Source organism: Lepisma saccharinum, chromosome 1 (genome assembly GCF_977018435.1).
Source record: "Lepisma saccharinum chromosome 1, izLepSacc3.1, whole genome shotgun sequence".
Lineage (NCBI taxonomy): Eukaryota > Metazoa > Arthropoda > Insecta > Zygentoma > Lepismatidae > Lepisma > Lepisma saccharinum.
In genome coordinates this window covers 194,477,943-194,496,938 of record NC_139229.1, presented here as the reverse complement: position 1 = coordinate 194,496,938, position 18,996 = coordinate 194,477,943, and the positions used below count along the sequence as shown (strand labels likewise).

Genomic DNA, 18,996 nt, shown 5'->3' with positions numbered 1-18,996 from the left:
ATGTAAAATCTAAAACAAGAATAATGAAAGTTGAGTTGTTGATTGATTTGATTGATTGATTTTGTATTTTAAGTCTACTTTATGCACAGTAACAGTTGCTGTTTTTTTAAGTCTACTTTATGCACAGTAAGAGTTGTTGTTTTTTAAGTCCACTTGATGCAGAGTAAGAGTTGTTGTTTTTTAAATCCACTTTATGCAGAGTAAGAGTTGTTTTTTAAGTCCACATTATGCACAGTAAGAGTTGTTGTTTTTGAAGTCCACTTGATGCAAATAAAGGCTAATCGGGACTGTACCTTCAGTTTAAAGTGGGATCCGAACCACTATGTGCCTCCACCGAAGAAGAATGAAAGATATACTCGTACTAAGATGCATGGTTGGTTATCGCAGACTACTTAATTTCCGTAAACTAGGTGAAGATTGAAATAAGTTTATAGAACCGTGTAATGAAGGCACATAGGTATTACATACTGAAGGCGAAGAAATCAGCATAACTTTCTGTCCGCCTTTACCTCTCTCAGCCTTGTGCCCAGGGGTGCCAATGGTACGCATTCATTACAGGCTGGGTGAGCCGATCAATGTAGGGACATTGGGGGGGGAAAAAATCTCACCTGAGATCACCAACCCCGCGAATCGAACCTGGGTATTCTTCATAATAATCAGACACTCGCGGCTTGACAACTCACATAAATCAATAAGGAATTGGCAATACATTGAGAGTTCGTTTACAGGGCTATGTAACTTGTTTTATTAATTTTTCAAAGTCTGGACTAGATCTACAATTTACAGTTGGACCTGAACCACTGCGCAATGTAACTTATCCGGTGATAAAAACAGGGACTCTGATTACAACGCGACAGTGTTGCCACTTCATCATGTGGGGTTGCCTTCAGCGGATGAATGAAATGTTAACATTACAAAGCACAATAGAAAAGAAACATCAAGAACTTGACTGAATTCTCGAAGTTGAATTATACTACGTATAATGAAACTAACTGACATATTTCACAAGGTGTTGGATCCATTTCATTCTAAAAATACACTTTGCACTTTTGAAACTTACAATCACATATGAGTTGCGGTAATTCAAAACATGTCTATTTGTAACTTATTAATTATTTGTTCTACTTTGTATACGTGAACTACGTTAACTTTATGTTCATGCAGATCGAACGCAAGAATTAGTTACATATGCATAAATATACTAATATAATATCACAACAACAGTAAAAATCATCATGCATTTCGGTTAGAGGGAATTGCATGAAGTTACGTATTGTAGGATGTGCTAAGGTCGTTGGAATTAGATCAGTTTCATAATTTCTCCATGACCTGAACAAGAAACTGGCAAAAGAGTGGTCAATGTTGCAGTTAATTGCATGTTGCACAGAATGCATCACATCTCCAGCGTATGCGCAGAAGCGTAGTGAGTCTCCAAGTCCAATATATGCATAGGATATGTGCAGTTGTCTTCTCAGTATACGTAGGAGAATGAAACGTTCGACTCGCATCAAAGGTGAGCAAATTCTGTAAAACATTCGAAAATACACGGTTTTCAAACTTAACCCTGGTTGACAGCACGCCTTAGTTAACTATTTCAACAAACACGTCGATAAAAATAAGATATATAAACGCGAATGAAATTAACAAACTGTTCTGCATCACGAAATAAAGAGATAATGTTGAGATGGTCCTAAAGGAAAACGGTAAGTTTGTATTGATCTTGCCCAGGATAGGGACATATGGAAAGCTTGTGTTGTTGCAACCATACACCTTCGGGTTTAACAATGCTAGAGAATTAGGTGGTTAGTTTTGCAGGCATAAAAAGCCTGAGAAATGTGATAAATGCAGTATCCAAATGTAAGACACAATAAGTTTTTCTGTCTTGCAATAATGGATTGTGTTCGATGAAGATGGATAAAAGTAATAATTAAATGTAATATATTCAAACTCATAAAATGTTTTTATGTACTGTTGTGTGTAAAGTAAATTTTTATTTGGGACTCAGCAGTGTATGGCTCGAGTGAGGTCCTTTGAACCCTTCCGACAGGTCATCGACAAAGTTCACAGGAACTTTTCTTCCCTGCTGAAATTAACACCAGAACTTTTCTCCTTCCGAAGGCGAGATTTATTACTCCCGAGGCGAAAGGCTTGAAAGGACCATGAAATTGTGTCACTCCTCGAAGGAACACAAGCGAGAAAGTCGCTCTCCATAGTTTTCCGAAGGTAATGACGTCCAAGACAAATCGCTGTCGGGCAAATCAAAAGAGAAGCGACGAGCGGATGTTTCTCAAGAGGGAGGGGGAACCGAGATTGAATGGAAAATGTTTTGGCAGCTCCAGAATAGCTGGCTGTCCTCTCCTAACAAGAGAACCCGGACGGGTGAAGAAAATGCATGGTGCCAGCGCCCGTCAGCACCAACCTCCCACCACCATCCACTGCACCATTTGTCTCGTCCTTTAGCATCGACCGCGTGTCTTGTTAGACCTGGATTAATTGCTCGGCGTGATTTACACTCTCCCGAAAGATTAGGTTGTCTCTATTCTTCCCTATTTCAGGTCAAGTAGTTACTCTACTTCCTACAGAACCTCGGGGGTTTACCAAATGACGACGAAACATAACTGGAAGAGTAGTAATTCCCTTATCGCATTTTTCATGCACCACATAAATAAGAAATCTATAGCTTTGGTTTCCTTACAGTATCTCTGATGAGATACTTAGAAATTGTGCACAAAAATATGGAATTACATCATAATAACAGTAATTACTTTAACAAATTATTACTATCCAATTATATAGCTTGCAATATCTCCTTGACATAATTTAACCAATTATTTACTTTTGAAATATCATTCGAACATACAAAAATATGCTAAATATATTCCGATGGTTTTAATTGTTCAACTGACATATTTTGTGATATTCGCACAAATATATTTAAAATAATATTTTAGAAATATGCAAAATAACACAACGAATTTATTTTGCATTACCCTCACTTATCAAACATCATCCAAATCTTACTGATGAGGAGTGTCACATTTCTTAAAAGACCCTGTACATTGTATGGAAGAAAGAAACCATCAAAGAATAAGTATTAATACATATATGAAGGTATTATTAATTAGATCCTATTTGGAGGAAAATGAGAACAGATGACGTTTCGTAATTTAAAGATATGTTCCTTATTTACAAGCATAATTTAAACATGTCAACTTATCTGAACTAGGTACGAAAAAGTCATGTATATTTCTGATGAATGAAACCAAAGACTTAATCATTGCAACGTGATATCCAAAATGAACAGGTTACAGACGTGGTACACATGGCAAATTTATTGACATGAGAAATCTTGTTAGAATAACAACAATGTGATAATACGCAACTTTCAACAAACTAATTGGATGTGTGATTTGTACCAGTACGAAGCAAGGTGATCAAATGCGCTAGTTATTAGAGCCAAGAACTTAAAGAAAACTATGCCGGGAATGGTCAAAGGTTACAGGTTCAAATTCTGGTTAGAGCACGGATATATCATTGTGTTTGTCGCATCGTGTATTCATTAGTCAGCCTGTAGTGCTGATTAATAAAAGCTGTCCAGAAAAATACACGACTAACAGAAACGAAAAATCGAAAGACACTGAGGACTGAACAAAAATATATTTCTACGTGGAAATCATGCCTAGGATGTTATGTAACTATTACGATGTACACTGTACATTATTATTTACTTTTTACGTTTGATCATTTGGCAATATTAAAACACGTCGTTGTATGATAACAGCTCGATGGATTTCAAGTACCTCAACTTCTCTCAGAACAGATGGGATTTCTGCGCTAAATAATCTTCCCGCAGAGGTTAAAGGCATTAAACCGTTGGTGCAGTCCACTTCCTGCATACTAATGAGCCGGGCTTTTGCAAATTTCGTGAGAAACGAGCAGAAAAGTTCAGCAACAGATGTTTCTGTTGTGGCATCTTCCTCTGGCGCCGAGAGCAACTCAACTTCAATCAAGACGATCTCGGGAGGAACGCAGCGAAGGACTTTCCAACGTAGCAACCGAAGAGGCCAAAACTCTGTTTCTTTCTTTTACGTTTGCTCTTCTCCGCCCCTAACCCTACATTCTCTCAACCCTCGCCGCCAAACCACCCACGGCCGAGTCCACAGAATCCCTCAAAACACAAGCGCGGTGAGTAAGAAAAAGAGGTTATTCGTGCTGTTGAGAGGTTCTCTTGTTATCCCATTAGAGGAACAACGCGAGGTATTTTTTTCCCCATTCTGAAAAAAGTCTGACTCAACAATCCTAATTCCTCTGTTGCTACAGTAATGGGCATCGTTAGTGTGGAAAGAGGGAGCAGAGCTCCCCACCTCGGAAAATTTTGTTACGTATGTGTACTACATATTTGTGTATTATAGAGCATCCCCCCTCCCCTTGACGACACTCATGGAACTATGATTATTCAAATTGTATATTTTCGCATCACCTTCTCCAAGCTTGCACGCATATTTGATGCTATGATCTATCGTGCAGAAAGGGCACACGTTTTTTTTATTACTTGATTGATTTAGTTTATTTTACTTCGCGTTTTGTGCCTCTTGGCTAATTTGCAAAGATGGGGATGAGTGATGAAATGATGAAATTGATGAATGGACATTCACAAACAACCACGCCTGAGTGGGATTCGAACCCGGGACCCTTGGCGTCGCAGCGCGATGTGCTAACCACTCGGCCACAGGGTCCGGCTGCACACGTAGTTGTATGTACTGTACTTACAAACACCTTATATGCTCTGGGTTCACCCTGTGTGGTATTTTTAAAACAATCTGTTGCAAGGAAAGGACATTCTGGTAACTTCTTTTGAAGCATCGGGATATTATATAAATTATACCTTCCCAAGAATAAAGACGTAACTCCAAAGGCATACAAACTCATACAGCTGAGAGGGAATTCTCCCTCATCCTCCTTTTAAATACCACCCGTCCACCTATATAAGAATTCTTTTCAATTTTACTTCACATACTTTACATAAGAATACTCCCAATAACCGATTCTTTCTTATTCTGCGCAAGCGCAAGTTCACAGCGCATCTGGTATGCGCATGCTGGAATCTGATCATAGTGTGGATGACATCTCACAGTTATCGCTTTCAGTTTTACTACACATACTGCGCAGTATGTTAATGTTTCCAAGCAATAGTTTCACAGACTATATCAAAATTGAATCCAAACAGGTTTGGAATGTCAACAAACTGACTGGATATAGCTAGGTGAGGTAAAAAAATAACATGTGCCGCACTTGTGCTTCGATTCTAAATTCTCAAACCATGGGCCGTTGCTCAGAACTTTATTTTGATTCCATGAAAATATCACAACACTGTAAAACAATCTTGAAAGTAGGCACCTATTCTTACTTCAAATGGTTAACGTTTTGCTTAGGGTTTAACCAAAACGAACGAATCATACATCAAAATTGGTCACAAAAAATACCCAAAACTAGTTTATTGAGAGAGAACGAGGCAACACTGATGGAAAAGACAAAAAGCCAGGGATCAGGTGTCTTTTCTCGAAAGTCCCAAGACACTGTAGAACAAAGCCATTTGTATTCCTAACACATTCACAGCCAGGCAATGTATCACGATCGGCGCCTGAAATATTGGTATAATTTTGGTACAAGTGACAGGAGGCTTTTGGTGAGGAAGTATGGATATAAAGAAACAAATCCAGTTGGAAAATGGATGGGAAGGACCACTTCAAAGAGCAAGAAAAGAACAGTTTCAATGTCTCTACATGTGATAGGTAGATTAGCATCAGAGGGAATTTAGACTGGTTTCGGGATACAATTTTCCGCATTAAGAACCAGTTAATAATATACACAACTAATTAACTTGTAACAAATCCAGCATTTTTTGGCCCAAATTTCATACTTCTTAAACTTTTGTTAAACTTTTTTCGCCCTTTTCAATGGGGGGGGGGGGAAATTGATACTATCATCTAGTGTGGCATTCCAAAACATTTAATAAGAATTCAGTCGTGGATTGGTGCGCTGTGTGCTTTCACTGTTAAACAATGATAGTTTTCTCACCGCCCAGAGAGATTTTTGTATACTCTTTCCCGTCTAACGGAAACAAGTCTCTGTAGTAACGTGAGACGTGTACGGCTTCTCTCTGCCCACTCGATTTCTCTCCTTCTCTGCCACTATGTGTGGCCTCGCTCCACAAATAGCCGGGACAGAGTATAGAAGTAGCGAATTCATCGAAGCTGCAAGGTGTCTTCAACTCACGACAGGGAGAAAATTTTGTGGGGTTAGGGTTGGATGTGTAAAAGCAGTGAAAGACTATAATAATTTGAAGTGCAGTGGCTACTTTCCTCGTAGATGACGTCAGTAACATTGCACAGTACACACTAAGAGTAACACAGAGACTTCACGGGGTGTCTTTATTCCTAAAATTACAGGTCTTGCTTTAAAAACAACACACGTCTTCTTTCAACAAGACTGGTCTACAAGCTACAGTGGAGACTTGTCAATTAAAACTTCGACCGTTGTTTTTTCGGCATTGCGTCTCTAGATTTGGCGATATCTCCTGGCCATCAAGGTCACCCGATCTCACCCCTTGCATTTTTTATCGTTTTGGCATACCCTAAGTCTAAACTGCAGCACTAAAGTGACACTTCAGAAACTAAAACTTCAGATAGAAGACGAGGTTGTAAGATTTCTTGCAAACACGCTCCACAAAAACAATAAACAGATTTCACAGCAGGTTTGCGAAGTGTCTATGGCAGACGTCACATTATAAAAATAGGGTCTAGTTCTTGGGCTACTGCTTCCGTGGCGGGGTGGTTATAAGACAGGGGTCGCGGGTTCGAATCTCGGCCTGGGCATGTGTGTTTGTGAGTGTCCGTCCCTTCACAAATTATCATCATATCGTAACTCATCCTCACCTTCGCGATTAGTCAAAAGTGGCAAAATAGCAAAGTAAAATGAACCAAATCATTGAATCATTACTTCGTCAAATGCTATGATATGAAGGTTATAATGAAATGAATGAATTTGCTTCCCGTTATTGCCACTTTTGGCTAATTGCAAAGATGAGAATGAATGGTGATAAGATGGAATAGACGAAGAGACAAGCACCAAGCCCCACATAGGATTATATTATCAGAAGCCATAGCCATAGCCATAGCCATAGCCTTGGTAGTCTGCAAACTACAGTCCATAGTACTTTCCCATTATGTAAAATATACTACATTACATTGCACTTTAGTTTTATTAAGCTTTCAAAATCGCACGATTCGAAGGCGGACCCTATAGATAGTAACAAATTAAATGTGAATGGGCAAAAAAAAAGGATCGAAATGCTAGTGCAGTTTTATTTGTCGAGTTGTCTTCATTCCTCCTCCCACCCTCCACCACGGATCATATTTTTTAGGTGTTGTGTGTCCAAGGATATCAATGCTTGATGGATGAGCCTGTCGAATTGATGGATACCGTGTCCGACATGAGTTCGAGAAGAGCAGCAGTCTAACGAGGCGAAACCAGTCTACTGATGCCGCAAGTTCAACGATCAAGGTCACGTGACCATGAAGCCCTCCCGAGTTCCGGACTGAAACGATCGCTTCTTCATAAGACCGTGGTTCCTTGTGTATAAGCTTCCACCTATTGCTCTAACTCAAAAGGGAGGAAGTATTTACGTTCATGTTGCTAGGATACATCTGTCATCTACGGTTCCCTTGTTTCGAAAAAGCACGTCATTTACTTCTGATGGTTGATTCTCTCTTGGGGGTTTGTGGCAAAAGTACACTCTTTCTCCGTCCCTTTTGGAGAGTTTTCTTCTCATTTTCGATCTCTCACCCTCCATCCACTTTGTATCAAATGAAGACCCTCTTAAAAGCATCAAAGAAGTATTCGCAATCGTCGATTCAGTCTCCTTCTTCGATGATGTGTTATTCCCCTACCATCCTCGTTATTTGACCGCAGTTCTGTATCAGCCTCACAAATGATATTTTGGATGCCATATTATATTTTTGGGTAACATTCTGTGTATCCTTATGTGATCGAAACAAATTTTTTGAATTCCTTTTCACTAGAAACAGGGAGAGTATGAAGCTTATTTTAGAAATTAAATGTATTTCCAAAAGCATACTTGTAACCTAGTAAACTGTTCACTATTCTAAGGACCTTTTCTCTTGGTAATACGAAAAAGGATTCTTGCGTTTAACTTAACTGCAGAAATTAACCATCACAGAACGGTGGTTCAAAAACTGCTAAGTTGGCAACTTTTTATGCACTCGTCGTCTTCACACTTCGGCCTCCCCGATGGCGCTGTAGTAGCGTTCCTGGTTCGATACTCGGTGAAGGCACATTAAACTGTAGGTCCAGTCCCAATTAACCTTACTGTGCATAAAGTGGACCACGTAACCGGTCAGGTGCCATTCGTAGAACGCAAATGGTGAGGTGTGGTCTGTGAGACCAATCATTTCGATTTGTTAATTTTGCTTTAATAATAATACTTCTGGTTGTAATTATTATTATTTTAGTCATACAATAGGATACTACTACATGTTTAGAAAAAATGGGCAGTCGCTGGAAAACCATTCTAAAGTGTCTTATTTTGTTGAATTGTCTGTCATAAGCATACAGCATACATAATTTTGTGTTAAATAAAGAAAATATACATTAATAGCATGTAGATCTTAGAAACTGAAAAAAAACATTAATGCTTTCCGAGTCTTTAGGCTCTCTCCTAAGCATATAATAAAAATATAATCAGAAATTAAGAAATATGTAAAAACGTGCAAGCGTCCAACTTTCCACTTTTTTTCAATAAAGGATCCTAGGTTACACACTGTCAACACATTCATTACAAATAAGAACTGTCACATTTGTTGCTCTCGTTTTCTGTTTCATTTTCACTATCTTCATATTCTTCTTCAGAGTCTGTTACATGGTCAGACTGAATAGCAGATTGATCATCTATATCATCAACATCACTCTCATCATCTTCTGCTAAAATGCGGAATACCTTATCGCTTAAGTCCCTGGATGGGCCTGCCATCATAAATATAGATTGTATATCGTGAAACGTACGAATAATGACATTTTTGAAGTAAGCGTAAAATAAAGCCACTTCAAAAATATATTACGCTAACGGTGAGGTTTTGGTCTTACAGACCACATTCGAATTTCAACTAACTCTGTCACTGCACTCGAACGACTGACTGCTGGGGTTATAATGCGGTAATGGTCGCCTTCCCCCGAGTTGAAGGCAGAGGGAGTATGAGAGTTTTGAAAACAAAATAGCGGAAGTGAGCGTTTAAAATGAATGTCATGTGGTCTGATAAACAACACCTCACCGGTTAAGGGTCACCAACTAAATCAATCTTCAGATTTCAATAAATGACTTCAAGGGAATAATAAATAGGCAAATAAAATATTTTCGGTATACATTTAAGAAGCTGCTTATCTCTAACTGCAGATCGTAGCAAGGGTTAGGCTACGAGGGCTGAAGCGTAGGGCGTCATCACAGAGGGCTCCACACAAACTGTTTCTTAAGCAAATAGACAACAACGTCAATATGAGACTGAGAAATTGACACTTGGCAGAGGAAAGGGGAGTAGGAAAACATACAAGATGTTACTCGACAATATTTTTCTTCTTTTACTTGTAGGCTTATATTCTGGTAACACAATGCTGGAATGTTCTGTTTCCCAAAGTATTGGTAATAGTATGTTTTTAAAGATGTTCTTCGGACACTAAGACAAAACTGAAATATTTTTAATTATCATACACCTTTTCTTAAAAATCATAAATATAAACAAAGGGGCAAAACACAATTCTGCCTAGGATGCCAATATCGTAACATCCCCAATAAAACTGAGAAACTTCATCAGGCATGAAGTTCATAAAGCATATCACCAGCCGTTGCACTCATAAGTATCTAAGCAATCAGACGTTAACCAACCTTCCTAAATGAATGGTTTTGCAAACAGGTGAATGAGGTGCTGACCCAAAAGGTAAGTATTGAGTGCAACGGGCAGTGAGGGGTCATTTCTTCAGGAGACTGTAGCTTGCAAGGAGCAGGAGAGTTTTGGGGAGAGCTGCACAGTCTCACGCCTAAGTGTTCACTCTGAAGGTCAGAGCTATCAGCGAAGACAGGTACCATGTGTGATCCAAACTTGAAAGCGTAAAATCCAAATGGTTGTGTTTTGCCATCTCTTGAATGCGTGTAGTTAGTTCTCTTGCACTTTACCATCAAGCTTACCACGTATAGCGAGTGGCTCCGGAAACAAGGACGAATGGTGAATGAGCTACATCAACCCATTGGGACATCTGAATGTTCCCAGTTCGATCCCCGTTTCTAGGAGAACGTTACGATATATCTAGCTACGAGAATGTCTAACTGCTATATCTCTTGACTGCTTCATGAGGCATTAACCAACTTTAAAAAACAGACAATCGGGTTCAACTGAGTTGCTATGTAGGATGTTAGATCCTGGAAATGATTTTTCCTTTGCATTTATCCATAAAGTTCTACCAGACATACCCATCCTCGTCAGTACGAATTCCATAATGAGATAAAAAGAAGCCAAGTAAAATAACACAAAATAGAAAACAAAGTACATAGCTCTCGGTCGGCTAGAAGGCAATTCGGGGAGCCAACTCGAGAAGAGACCAATTTCGTTGGCAGTTGATCAAGGGCCTGGCAGGGCTCCCTGGGAGAACTCGAGGGGGAATCTCCCGGCCAGGGATTAAACAAGTCCCGAGTGTTTCAAATCGAATAACACGTGACTCGGACCTGATGGAATCAGAAGGAGAAGCTGCTTGGCTCTGGAAATCAAATTTTGCCCCGGTTCTATCCCCAGGAACTTTTAGTGCGTGGTTCTGGTCGAGTTCCGAACAAGAAGCGAATGCTTAGTTTTGTAAACAGACTACCAATAGGAAATGATCATTTTCTTAATCTGTATTAGGTGTAAATGCTTACCTAATGTAAACCTCACTTGGCGGAAATTCAAGAAGGAAATTATAATTTTTCTAACAGTCCAGCAGAAATATATTACTATTATTGTGAACGGCCCACTACAAGGAAATTGTCTCTTTTGCAATATATCCATCAGGAGAAGATAATTATTTCTTTAAAATATCCACCAATTGATTCACGCTCATTTACATGCACTTATGAGGTAACATTAAAGTAATCAGTAAAACTAATGTTTTGTTTGATACCCCAGTAATTGTTTGAATTAGAATGTTAACATTTTAATTGCCTCAGGGGATTGGTCCGTCAGTCTACCGGCGTTAAACTATACACAATGGTGCGTTATTTATTTAATTCTCAAAGCTCCTTAACAGAACATAATGTCTTATGTCTTATCTTAGCTACAAATAAACATTATTATAGAAACGAACTCTAGTGTGAAAATTTCATAGTTGACTTCAAGGCTGTTTCATTACAGGAAGACGAAGTGAGAGTTTTTCTGTTGTTCTCCCACGGGCATACATACAAAGCATACTCACGCGAAGAAGAGAATTGAAATGGAAAATAATATTCACAAGTGATTAAAAGAGAAAACATCCACAAAAGCTTGGCGCGCTCATTCACATGCGCGTAAAGTCGTGATCGCAACTGTGATTTGAGAACATTTTTGCCAGTCTGGGAACTTTTAGGTAGCACCTTATTTGTCTATAGCTTGTACATGCAGATAAAAATGTACTAAAATATACATATATTAAGGGTATTCATTGTACGTACAATCAAGAGAGAATTGCCATTGTTAGGGCATCATTAACACATCTTTCTTACGAGATAATGAACGTTGCAAGATATATTTTCTATTGCAGATTTTCAACAGGTCTCTAACAACGACGATTTTTCTCCTGACTGTACATTGCAGAAAACAGAAAATGGCGCCAACCTACCTTTGTAAAAATATCCCACAAGCTGAACGAAGCCACACGCAAGTGAAGCAACAAATCATACACGGCACACAACACTAACACTGCAATGCCTTGCTCCTTCGTCAATATGGCACACATGGCAAAAAATATGCTGGCACACATATAAGTCCACTTCTTGGAATGGTCCCTCCACACTTCGCCCCAGTAACAGGCACTTTTCTCGGACTCGGTCCGACCACTAGGTAGCAGCACCACCGACGCTTTGTCCCTGTACTTCACGTGCCCAGCGTACGACAGGAACGACAAGAGGAAGAAGATGCAAGCACCGACGTCGGCGCGACCGACAATCCCCGCCACTGCCTCTGTGTGGATGGGGTGGCAGGCGAACAGCACCCCCGCCACCCCCACGGGGAAGGAGTGGCGGAATATCGTCCTGCAGAGGCGCACGAAGAGGCCGGTGGCGAGGCAGTGGAGGAGAACGTTGACCAGGTGGTACCCTTGCGGCTTGAAACCTCCCAGCATATAGTTCAGTCTGAAGGAGAGGACGCACAGCGGCCTGTAGGACTTGTGGGAGCCGCTGTGGGTGAGCGGGGTGCCCCAGAAGTCGTCCTGCAGCAGGCTGGTGACGGGGGTCGATGTCAGGACGTCTTGGTTGGTCAGTATGGCACGACTGCAAGAAACGGAGAAAAAAGAACATCAGAGAAGGTAGCATCAAGAAGATTAATACATTTATACCAAAGGTACGCCAAATCCATAAAAATACACAGGGTGTCCCAAAAGGTACTTTACAACATTGATGTCATATAGCATAACTTTTAGTTGACATAAAGAAACATACCATGACTAATTTGATTTACCAATGCATTAAGTTTTATTGTGTTCTAGTCCACTTCAACATGCGCACCTCTGCTGGCGCGTACAACATTTAATAGAAATTCCAACTCTGTCTATACCCTCTCTGTGGCAGTAGCAACTCTTACTGTGGTCTTCAAATCATCAAGATCAATGACACGAGTGCTGTACACTGTGTCTTGACGTAGCCTTACAAAAAGAAGTCCAGGGATGTAATGTCAGGGAAACGAGGATTTCAGGCAAGGGATGATATTCAGCGAACAACGTCCCCCATAATTCATTGCGCGAAAGCACGCTCGCGGCCATGATTCCGGCAAACGATTCGCAGCACAGACAACATTGAAAACACGTTTGATAAGCATTGCGCTCACAGCTTTTGTGGCAGTGATTCAAGGTACAAATATAATGATTATTATCCAAATGTAGACTTTCACATTAGATTATATACCAAACGTAGACTTCAACAATGACCAGAGTATCTAAAAAGCTGCTATTTGCCACAAAACAACGTTGTCTAAAGCTATGTAACATACGAAAAGAATACAGGACTATGAAGCCTATTTCTCATGAAATGAATTGGACCTATCCGATAGTGCAGTGGCTAATGGTATCCCCTTGTAATTAAAGGACCCGAAATTCGATTCCCGCTGGATGGAATTTTAAAGAAAATTAAAAATATTTTTTTTCAAAAAAAGTGAATTAAAACAAACTTTTTCTCGTGAAAATGGTAATTTATAGAAATGTTCCGAAATACACAATTGTGTACTATATTTTTTAAGGCCGTAACGTATCACTGTCACTTTTCGTATGTGTATTGAGACAGGCATAGAAGATATGCTGAAAAGTATATACAAATATACTCATACTTCGAACGATGATTGATAAGCAGTATTTCAAATTTACTGTGAACATTATTAGAGATCGTACAACAACCACACGCGTTGCAAAGCATGCGGATGTAAAGAGTAACACAAAAGTCATATAACGCTAGCAATGAACACAGTCCTTGCCTTTCAAATACGATTCATATTTCACCCAAGATTGTAAAAATCACGCCATCTTAACCACCCAACGAAACTCTGTATAAAGGTATGATGTTATCTCACAATTAATACATAAACAATGGCACACACACATACACAACGAATTAATTCATCAAGAGGAAACTTCATTTGAAAATATACAATAATAGTAATACAATTAAAAATGTTAAACACTGGGTCATTTTCATGCACCCAGCATTTGCTTCGCTTCACGCTTGCTACAGCTTGCCGGAGCACATGCGGTTTAGCCAGATTTCCCATCATGCTCTCCCCCGCTGACGTCATATTGAATATCAACCATTGGACCATCTCTTCCAATCTCAACGTGCTGGAAATGTCCTGTCCAGGACATCCCTCACGTCTAAGATCCAGTGTGGTGGTGCACCATCTTATTCAACAATAGACAGAAAAAAACAACTTAGGCGTTGGTGACGAACCCACAATCACGTATTTACCTCTAAGTCAGTTATAAGTTGTGCTGTATGACATCAAAGTTGTAAAGTACCTCTTGGCACACAGTGCACATTTCTGTTACGGCCTTAGGTTGTTAGTCTCAAGATGCTTCCCCGGAGACCGTATTCTGCTTCCGAGCCAGGTTGTTTACCAGTTTTATAGTGGCGTCGGGAGTTTGGCAATAACTGGAATATATTCCGGGTAAGGCCGACAATGTTTCTATACGTAGTTATTTTAGCATGGATCATGACTGACGCTTGTAAATTTTAAAAGCATGACAGAAGTACATAATATAAAACATAAATAATGAAAAGTCGAACCCTTACTTTATAATCGTTGATTCTGAAACGTATTAGTTTATTAATAATAAGCTATAGTTGCATATACTTTACTAACGATTCACAGAAACTGTGTTACGACAATACAATGCCAACATTTTAAGGTAAGTTAGTGTATAAGAGTGGAGGCCTGTATAAAGGAGAACATCGGGTTTGAGTTTTATTTGATCCTGCACCGGGGATCAAAACCGGGACTCTTGATTACAAGGCGACTACGTTGTCACTACTCCATCCAGGTGCAAAGCGCTGGGGAAGGGTGAGCCTTGCTGTGGGATTGTGCAATTACTTGATTAAGGATGTTAGAGGTGGTGACTTTTCTGCATTCAATGTCAAGTTTCTTCAAGCAGAACATTGCAAGCTGCATATAGGCTAACAAGGCACTGGCGGGTGGACTCACATGCACTATAATATTCTGTGCGGTTGTGCGTTGTCCTGTCGTAATCTTTTCCGGTTATTTGACGTTGCTTTTCCACCTCTTGGGTTAATCATATCGAAGAGGTTGACTGTTGAAATGGTTATTGGAATAAACATAATGGCATATCCATGCTCTGGCCAGGTTTGGAACGTGGGTCATCTGCCGTCTCAGTGATTTACGTTGGCAATCCCATAATGCATCATGTTTCCCCGTATAGTGGTTTCAGAGGAATTTCAGCATCTGTAAAGAACATGTTTGACTGTGTGGATTCAATCAGTTTTTCTTCCGCCAAACTGGAAGTTGACAGAAAACTAAACTATCAATGTAGGAAATAATACAATAGATGTATTCTTATCGCCCTTGTAACATGAGGTACCAGACTCTGGCTGCGCATAGACCCCAAAATGTGTCAAGTGACTCTGGTATCATTACAACGTATTTAATGTGCCAATGATGCCATCAGGATGCACATAGAACTGCAGGAATGGATCATTTCACAGCTGATGTTCTTGCGATGTAGTAAAATTGAATCTATTGATAACATCACATGCGATCATTTTAAAAAGACGAAAATTTTATTTTCACCTGTCTCAACTGATGCACAAAAAGTTCATAAATCTCGCTTTGATGCATTTGAGTTATAAGTGCCATAAATTCGTCACTCATCGTCGCGACGAACCAAGAGTTGGAAAACAGGCTTAAATAAAATAGAAAGAGAAACATCCATGTTACATATTGTTGCAAAACAATGCCATCACTTCTACCACAAACGTCGTCCTAGTGCTGCTTTTGTGTGTTTCAAGACGTTCTAACTCGCTCCATCTCCCGCATCGTGTGGCGAAGCGATGCTGTTTTTGTTTTGCATGTCTCCAACAAGCATCCCGCCGCACTCTGCGTCCAATTATTTATGTACGAAGTTTATGCAGCCAAAGTACCTCGATCTGAGAGGAAGTTAAACGGACGACCCGTTAAAGCGAGGGAGAGGGCCAGGGGTTACCATTTCGCGTCGGTCCCCGAGATTGCAGCCGAGGAATCCCCCGCCCCAAGATAAAAGGAGGCAGAATCTCGGCTTATCTAATATCTCGCTGATGGAGGAAGGTCAAAGTTATCGGGCGAACGAGCGCCATTTTGGAGGATTACTCAGGATTTGAGGGTAAGGGGGGGGGGGCAATCAGGCACGATCAGCTCCCTCATTATGGGTGAATTAGGCAAGAGTCTGTGCAGCGTGAGGCTTTCGGTTAGTCCGCACCTCGGGACTCGATAAGGGTGTATCGAGTGAAAAAGTGCTATGTTGTGTATATACAGGGTGCTTCAGTATAAATGTGGGGATCGAACCAGGGTCTCTCACATGGTAGTCAGACACCCTAACGACTTTTTTTCTTAATTTTATTTTTATCAGCATATATACATGCAAAAGAGGTCTGTTTACTTACATAATTTCTGTTGGAAGAATTGTATAGAATTATTTAACACTTTTGTATATAGTAAAGAGTTCTATTTTCGCTATCTTATACAAGATTTTTGGTGTAAACATACATTTGTACCTGTAATATAGATATACATTTCTTCATATATTAAATACCTGTTTACACTTTCACACCACAAGTATAGAATTAATGTTTTCTAAACAACACTAAAGTAGTTTCCAAATTACTCAAACTTTTTGGATATTGTAACATTTTTCATCTAGTTCTTTTTAAATATAATGTGAAAAGAATGCTATTGATCTCATAATTTTTACAGAATATTGTATTAGCTATTAGCCAAATTACTGCATTTTTTCTTTTCTGGAAAATATTTGAATCTGTTCTTGTACACATAGAGAGTTGAAAGTACCTAGGTGCTGTTCGACATATTTTTCCTAGATATGTTGTTAGGCATTTCCAAATTCCCTTTACTCCATTACATGTTACTATTCCATGCTCAGTGGTGCCTATCTCTCCACATATGTGGCATTTATTAGTTGTTAGTCTCTTGATATTATGTAAGCGTTCATTAATTGATATAATATCATGTATTACATTGTGAACGAATGAGCTACCGCGTCTTCATTATTCATAGCGTAATTTCAAGTCGCCATTATATATGAAGAAAAAAGTATTTTTATTGAATTGCCTTAGTTTTTAATTGTAGCCTACAGAAAGGAATGCCATTTTTCAATTAATGGTTGAATATGACCAGGGCTCTAGCGTTACCAAATGGTCAGCCTCTCGCCTTAGGTGCGAACGGTCCCGGGTTCGACCAAAATTTTACTGTTGACCCAGCGTCGTGAGGACAATTGAAGAGCTACTTGAAAAGAAGAATTAACGGGCTGCGGTCTCGAAAACCAGAAACAGCTGTGTGACTGGATGAGCTGAGCACGCGTCACCGAATTGAAAAAGCCTTGGCCCTTAGATAGCTGTTGAGCATAGAATTTAGTTAGTTTTAGTATGAATATGACACCTGCCAAATGAGAAGCACAGCGAGCCACATATCCTTTCAAGTGGCTTTCATTGCCGCCCATTATTCTTTCTGGAATTTTATCGGAATGCTGAACGACATCATTTCAAGATCGTGGCAGGACCGTGTGTGGAATACTTCTTATTTCTAAAACCCCATAAGACGTTCAAAGAGTACAAATCGGGGGACCCCCTGCTGACCACCATAAATCACTTTCTGTGGAACGGTTTGTCTCAAGAAATCCACCATACTGTACATGTACACATCATCGTCATTTCCTACTCAAATTAAGCTAAGAACGATGCCGCACCCAATATATACACATACATGTATTAGAGTGGATAGATTTTTCGAATTTAAGTATTAAAAATTTCCACCGAGGCATCAAGGTCAGGAAGGAGGGGCTTTGGGACAACAGATTTTCTTAGATCCGCTTAGGCATTTAAAATGCATTAAACGTGCAACCAAGAAGGAAAGGGCACTGGGTATTCAAAATTAATGATAAATAAAGAAGAACCAAAAACTATTATTCGTACACTACACATAGTGAAAAATTAATAACTGATGTGTTGAAGCAGGGCAATACAAAGTGAAGGTACTTGAATATTAAGTGAATTTAAATTACATGCTCAGAGTGCACTTCTAGGCTAGGACAGGGAATGGGAAACTTTTTATCTAACCATACAACATTTCAGAATACATATGCAAGTCAGTAAGTATGTCACACACGTTCATTATAAAATACTAAGTGAGATACTCACTTGGGTAACACTTTACTATAGGAGTGACGGATTTCTTACTTTTTACAGGAGAAAGTACTTACGCAAATCATTTTCTGTAGCGTTGTGGAAATTCGTGAATGTAGTTTTGATCCATTTTCATGCGAATGCATGTTGTTTTCTGCGAAAATCTCTGTCTGTTCTGCTGCCGCGGTTTGCTTTCTGCACTGCACAAGAGTACAATGTTCCCTGTGTTAGATGACGTAAACCCCGTACTCAGTGTTTCAAACTCGTCGTGTTGAGTATTTTTATTCTTGCCTAACCTAACCTTACGGAAAATGGTCTGTGGGGCTAACGTGAATGGTTTTTGGGTCTAACGTCAATGGTTTGTGGGGCTAATGTCAATGGTTTGCGATGTATTAGCATAATTTCAAACCCGGGCACGAACGTAGGTATGTTGCGGTGAACAAGGTTGCAACACTATATAAATCGACAAAATAACACTCACAACGAGCGATGAACAAGTACGCTATCGCCATAATGTGTGTAGAATCGAAATAACGAGTAACAGCAAGTACTCGTAAATGTAAGAAATAGACATTATTTTCATTAGAAATTCATTATTTCACCTAAAGAAATGTTCCGCATTCCAGAATAGTACGTTAGCAATGTAAACAAGTTCGAAATACATGATTTATAGGTGTCACCCCTATAATAAGCAGTACCCTGACTTGTAAACCGTTTTCATTTTTAACATAATCTCCATAAACAGTGATACCATACACTTATCATATTGCTTAATTAGTCTCCCAAAACCAGCTGCGTAAAAGTATTTTGGCTGCTGTTCC

At 39.5% G+C, this 18,996-nt stretch overlaps 1 protein-coding gene across 2 annotated transcripts in view; it reads right to left on the bottom strand.

Annotated features, from left to right (window-relative positions):
- The window catches only part of Tmtc2 (Transmembrane O-mannosyltransferase targeting cadherins 2), a 695,552-nt gene that overhangs the window by 315,833 nt on the left and 360,723 nt on the right, over window positions 1-18,996 (bottom strand). For both annotated transcript variants that reach the window (XM_083110417.1, XM_083110426.1), the window contains exon 2: window positions 11,911-12,559. In XM_083110417.1, coding sequence (XP_082966543.1) covers window positions 11,911-12,559 — 649 coding nt within the window. The remainder of the gene's footprint in view (window positions 1-11,910; window positions 12,560-18,996) is intronic.